Below are 1,519 nucleotides of genomic sequence, written 5' to 3' on the forward strand. Positions count from 1 at the left end.
TGTTTGGCGGGTCCGGGCTGGGGATTCGAACCCACCACCTTAGGTGTACGTGGCTGGCGCCTTAGCCGGTTGAGCTATAGGCGCCAAGCCATGAAATTTTATATCTTAAAGTCCTTCACTTAGGATAAGGATTATAGCAGACCAGAACCCACAAAAGTCATATACCCCCAGCAATAAAAAAAGCACCTTCCTCAGCATATTATTTCTACATACCTGTCTGATTAAAAATGAAGATTTTCAGCGTTTCCAATGTTCGATCTGTATGATTAAATCTAGCCATTGGTTTTGCTCCTTGAAATAACAAAATGTTAGGAACAGCTACGGTGCCAAATCTGGTGGAAAGGCTACAAATAGAAAGAAGTCAGTCAGCAAAACTGAATTTATACCAGTGGGCTTTCTCACACCATTACCGTATCAGAATGGATGGAGATAGATGAGAAAGGATTGGTTTCCTGTGACCTCAGGAGGGAGGTTTCTGATAATCAAACTTTAGGCTTTTTACTTCACTTCTGACCTCTTTCCTCACAGGTCATGGTTGGGGGCATTCCTGTTCCACAGTTTGAGTTGCTTTTTATGACAGTATGGATCTACCCCATGACAATTATTCCACCATTTAAGTTGCTGTCAAAACACATCATTATCAGAAAATTCGAATTTATGGACAAAGCACACAATGTCAATTTACTTGACAGAAGAAATTTCCAACTCTTCAGAATACCCATCCCCATGTCTCAAAAAGGTCAATGTATACTATGTAAGTATCTTGGTAAATTGGTACAAGGAAATATATGCTCGAACAAACACACCAGGAAGTTCACAATTGGGTCAGGATGCCTTGGAAGCCACATGACCGGTGTGGGCTTGTTTCACCTTGACATCACAGAGACTGGCGGTGATAAGCTTCCCAGTCAAAACACTGGGTTCAAGCCTCAGTCCTGCCACTGACACAGCTGTGTGACCTATGGGAACATTAGGTAATCTCCCTAAGCCTCAGTTTTCCCCATTAGTAAAAGAGTAATACTGGATAATGAAGATTTTTTTGGTAAACATGCTATAACTTAAATATGAACTTATAAGGCAAACATAATTATGGCACCATACCAGGCACTACCAGGAAATGAAGTAAAGAGAGAATAAATCAGATGGGAGGGGGGTAAGGGAGAGACAGTGAGAGAGCTAAAACCAAAGAGTGCTGAGTATGCTTGGGGGCAGTGGAGTGCCCAGCCAAGATTGGACATTGACCTAACTCTCCTTTCAATAGTCTGTTCCCTTGGCCAGGCCACTTAGATCCCTGAAGCCCATGTAAGAATTATTGGCTTGGCACCAGTAGCACAGTGGTTATGGCACCAGCCACATGCACCAAGGGTGGTGGGTTTGAGCCCAGCCCAGCCCAGCAATGACAATTGCAACAAAAAAAATAGCAGGGCATTGTTGCAGGTGCCTGTAGTCCCAGCTACTTGGGAGGCTGAGGCAGGAGACTCGCTTGAGCCCAAGAGTTTGAGGGTGCTGTGAGCTGTGA

General features: G+C 44.0%; 1 protein-coding gene across 1 annotated transcript in view; it reads right to left on the reverse strand.

The window, feature by feature from the left end:
• TXNDC15 (thioredoxin domain containing 15) overlaps positions 1-1,519 on the reverse strand; it is a 16,834-nt gene that overhangs the window by 2,247 nt on the left and 13,068 nt on the right. Inside the window, exon 4 of the mRNA XM_003782323.2 lies at positions 214-344. Within this exon, the coding sequence (XP_003782371.2) occupies positions 214-344 (131 nt within the window). The remainder of the gene's footprint in view (positions 1-213; positions 345-1,519) is intronic.

The sequence above is a fragment of the Otolemur garnettii genome, unplaced genomic scaffold (assembly GCF_000181295.1).
Source record: "Otolemur garnettii isolate 467f Iridium unplaced genomic scaffold, OtoGar3 scaffold00003, whole genome shotgun sequence".
NCBI lineage: Eukaryota > Metazoa > Chordata > Mammalia > Primates > Galagidae > Otolemur > Otolemur garnettii.